Source organism: Rhipicephalus microplus, unplaced genomic scaffold, assembly GCF_043290135.1.
Source record: "Rhipicephalus microplus isolate Deutch F79 unplaced genomic scaffold, USDA_Rmic scaffold_94, whole genome shotgun sequence".
Classification (NCBI taxonomy): Eukaryota; Metazoa; Arthropoda; class Arachnida; order Ixodida; family Ixodidae; genus Rhipicephalus; species Rhipicephalus microplus.
This window is the reverse complement of record NW_027464666.1, coordinates 65,928-69,981: the sequence shown is the minus strand read 5'-3', so window position 1 is coordinate 69,981 and position 4,054 is coordinate 65,928. Positions and strand designations below refer to the sequence as shown.

At 54.9% G+C, this 4,054-nt stretch overlaps 1 protein-coding gene across 1 annotated transcript; it reads left to right on the top strand.

Annotated features, from left to right (window-relative positions):
• The first annotated feature begins 410 nt into the window (after nt 1-410).
• LOC142790293 (uncharacterized) lies at nt 411-2,705 on the top strand. Its single transcript, XM_075885232.1, has one exon. The coding sequence runs from the start codon at nt 411-413 to the stop codon at nt 2,703-2,705; it is 2,295 nt and encodes a 764-aa protein (XP_075741347.1).
• The last annotated feature ends 1,349 nt before the right edge of the window (nt 2,706-4,054 follow it).

The window sequence follows — 4,054 nt, the reverse complement described above, 5'->3', positions numbered from 1 at the left end:
TATTTAAAATAACAGCCGTATGTCGTGACAGAAAGACGGGAGGTGAAGGTGGGACGGACAGACATATTGCAGAGGTCATAAGAGAGCGACGGCGCCGGTGAATTTCCCAGATTTTGATCGCGGGTCACGGACAGCTGATTGATTGATATGTGGGGTTTTAACGTCCCAAAACCAACATATGATTATGAGAGACGTGGTAGTGGAGGGCTCCGGAAACTTCGACCACCTGGGGTTCTTTAGCGTGCACCCAAATCTGTCACGGACAGCTGTTATACGGTTACATCAAGCTTCGGCGCATGTCACCATTGCATACCCCGGGAACTGAAGGTAGGCTGGAGAAGACGCAACGCAATAGACCCACAGACCAAAAGCTCGAAAGGTGTTTGGGGCAACTGGGCGAGAGAATGGAAATGAGGAATTCTCCGGATCGTGACAAAAGAATCTTAGCTTGCTTGTCATCAGGCACCCTGCCAAAGCAGTGGCGCACGACCCGCACGATACTGATCCCCAAGCCGAACAAGCCGCCCGGCATCGAGAACCTCCGCCCGATCTCCCTCACGTCGTGCGCGGGCAAGGTACTCGAGCACGTACTCAACAACCGCTGGCAACGGCACATGGAAGACAACAGCGCGTATCCGGCGACGATGCTGGGCTTTCGGGCCCGGCTGAGCACGCAGGACGCGATGCTGCTTATTCAACGAGACCTGCTCGAGTCCCCCAGCAAGACCGACTGCAGGACGATCCTGGGCCTCGACTTAAAGAGCGCCTTTGATAACGTGAAACACTCGGTGATCCTGGCACAGATCCCGAGACTCGGACTGGGCGAACGGACCTATAACTACATCCGAGCCTTCCTCTCGGACCGAGCGACGTCCCTCTGCGTCGGACACCTGCAACTAGAAGAGCGAAAGTTGGGCAGCGTCGGCACACCGCAAGGGGCCGTCATCTCCCCCTTCCTGTTCAATACAGTCATGATACCGGTGGCCGAACGCCTCGATCGACTACCGCACATACGACACACGATCTACGCCGATGACATCACCCTGTGGATGACCGGAGGCACGACCGGACGCACGGAGGAATCGCTCCAAGAGGCGATCAAGCAGATCGAAGACTGTCTGCGCGGAACGGGGCTCAAATGCTCCCCGCAGAAATCGGAACTACTAATACTTCCACCACCCGGACACTGGCACAAGTCAGCAGAAGCGGAGGCAGCCAAGATCACGCTTCGGACGGAAGACGCCACCACCATTCCGCACGTCCGAGGAATCAGAGTGCTTGGCATGCACATCGACGCCGGCAACGGGAACCACACGGCCCTCATCAGGCTTCTGACGAAGATAGGGGTGGCGACCCGCCTCGTCAAGCAAATCTCCACCAAACGAAACGGCATGAGAGAAGCCAACGCCCTGCGACTACTGCAGTCGTTTGTGACGAGCCACGTATCGTACATCGGCGCATTTCACGGGTGGCTGCAGCACGAGCGGGACAAGATCAACGCAGCCATCAGGAAGGCCCACAAGTCCGCCCTGGGTCTTCTCGTAAGCACTAGCAACGACTCCCTTGCCCGACTGGGGGTCCACAACACCCTAGAAGAGGTGAGCGAGGCTCAGCGCATGTCGCAGCTCGCCCGCCTCGCAACGACCACTGCCGGCAGAGAAATCCTCCGAAGAGTCGGCCTGCGCCCACCCAGAGCCGAGTCCTATCGAGACGAGGCTCCGGAGCGCACGGAGATCGGAAGAGACATCGCGAGACACCTCGTGGTCCTGCCGCTACCACGCAACATCCACCCGCAACGCAACAAAGAGCGACGGGTCGCAAGAGCGAGAGCGCTGGCAGAGACTCACGCCAGTGACTCGACGGCGGTGTACGTAGACGCCGCCAAGCATCAATACCGACCGCACACCTACGTAGCGGTGGTTGTCCGAGCCATGGACGGCAAACTGCTTAACGCCTGCAGCGTCCGAACAACGTCTGCGGAGCAAGCGGAGGAAGCCGCCATCGCCCTGGCGCTAAATGACACTCCCCAAGTCACCACCATCCTGAGCGACTCCCGCACGGCCATCGCCAATTTCGGCCGCGGGAGCATTGGGACCCCGGCAGCAAGCCTGCTGCCAAGAAGCAAGTCGACCACGACACATCTACGGTGGTTCCCGGCCCACGTCGGAGCCATCCCGGGCGGAGCAGCCAACCGCAACGAAAGGGCGGACGCCGTCGCACGCGAGCTCGCGCACCGTGCGGCGCCCCCCCCCCGCCCCTCGGGCGCGGAAGAAGCCGTACCCCCGGACTCGGACCCACTACTCGACTACGGCAGCATCCTTCAGTGGTACCGAGAGGGCCGCCGAACGCTTCCCGGGCCTCACCCGAGGCTGGGACGGCGCGAGGGGGTCCTCCTGAGACAAATACAGACCGGCACGGTGCTCACGCCCGCCCTGGCCCGACACGTGTGCCCCGGACTCTACGAAAGTGCGAAGTGCAGTATCTGTGCGCGAGAACTGGCAACGCTGACACATGTGCTGTGGGGGTGTGACGCGTGTGCGGGGGGAGTGATCACCGACGTACTACCACCGGACATTGTGACCCACATAGCCTCGCCCAATCACGAGGCGCAGCTTAACGCCATCCAGCGGCTTGACGCGGCCCTGGCTCGGCAAAAGCGAACGGAGCAAACTCCTAGTAGCTCGTGCTGGGCCTGCCGTCATTGAGGTCTAAATAGACAGGACGGTGCGAAACCCTGCGCGGTGCTCTCACCCTCCCCACGCAGGATAGCCCAATAAAGTCTATTTCTCTCTCTCTCCAAAGACAGCGCCGCTCTGGCCGACCGGCTCGTCCTCCGCCCTCTCCAGACGCCGTGAAGCTATCGCTGAGTGGTGCCCCGTCTTCGGACTCCTGTGACCGTGTCCATCTTTCCTGTCTTCTCTTTACTTCTGTATGTGGGTCTGTCTGTCCCTATCTCTATCCCTACCCCTTTTAATCCTCCATATCTATTTTAATCCCTCCTTACCCCCATCCCCCGTGAGCCACTGTTGAGGTGCCGCACTATGATGTAGACAGTTACGGGGCTCACTTTTTTCTTCTTTTCTCTTTTTTAAGAATCACTTGCATACTACGCCAAACTAAATGATTTTCTCCGGCATCCACACTACCAGCACATCAATACAAAAGAAAGAAGGAGCATGACGTCAAACTTTAAACCCAGTTCCTTACCTCCCTGCCTGTTCGTTTTCTACTTCCCGATCCTTGTGCTATGTATGTATTCAATACTTTGTGGCGTCACTTTGTCAGAGACACTACGATGCTTGATGGTACGTTCTACGTGCTGTTAACTACTTTTCGTTCCGGTTCACGTTTTGTAATGCTTCAATACGATTGTGCCAAACAAAAGAAAATATTCTTCTCGATAACCTTTTCATTGATTCCGTCCTTTCAGGAATCGAGTAACTAGTGCATGCACTTCGAGTCAGTGTACCAGTTCATTTCACGTAAAATCGTGCTAAGACCAATTGCACTATACGTAATTGCTTGATTATTCCATAAAGTATTATGGCTCACTAAAAGAGGTATAATGCAATCGCCTATATATCACCCCATATACTCATCGCACCAACATTTCCAACTCCGTGCATTTTTTTAAAGATTTGATGTATCCATCAACGTTCATTATGATTCGCCCATGGAGGCGATATTTGTATCACACTAGACCTGGCCGAGGTTTGCTGGTGTCGTAGATATAAAATTATCATCATCGTCATAAGTTCATCGCCCATGCACTGGCACGGATGGTCAACAAAAAAAGCTGAAACGTATACGGCCCATAATCGGTGTTTGCCGAGCGTGTGTCGCATAAAGTTCAATGGACAAGTGCAATGAGTACTAAAAAATGCCCAATTTCTGTAGCACAATGCTGTATGAAAAATCAAGCCATTTATAATATAGATATAATATAGTGCAGTATAGAGATAGTATGATATAGTATAGCATACTACATCAAGGAGTGAAAAAAGAGACAGGTGGGAGGGTAAGAGTCAAGCCAGGTCAACTCAAGCTTTAGGTG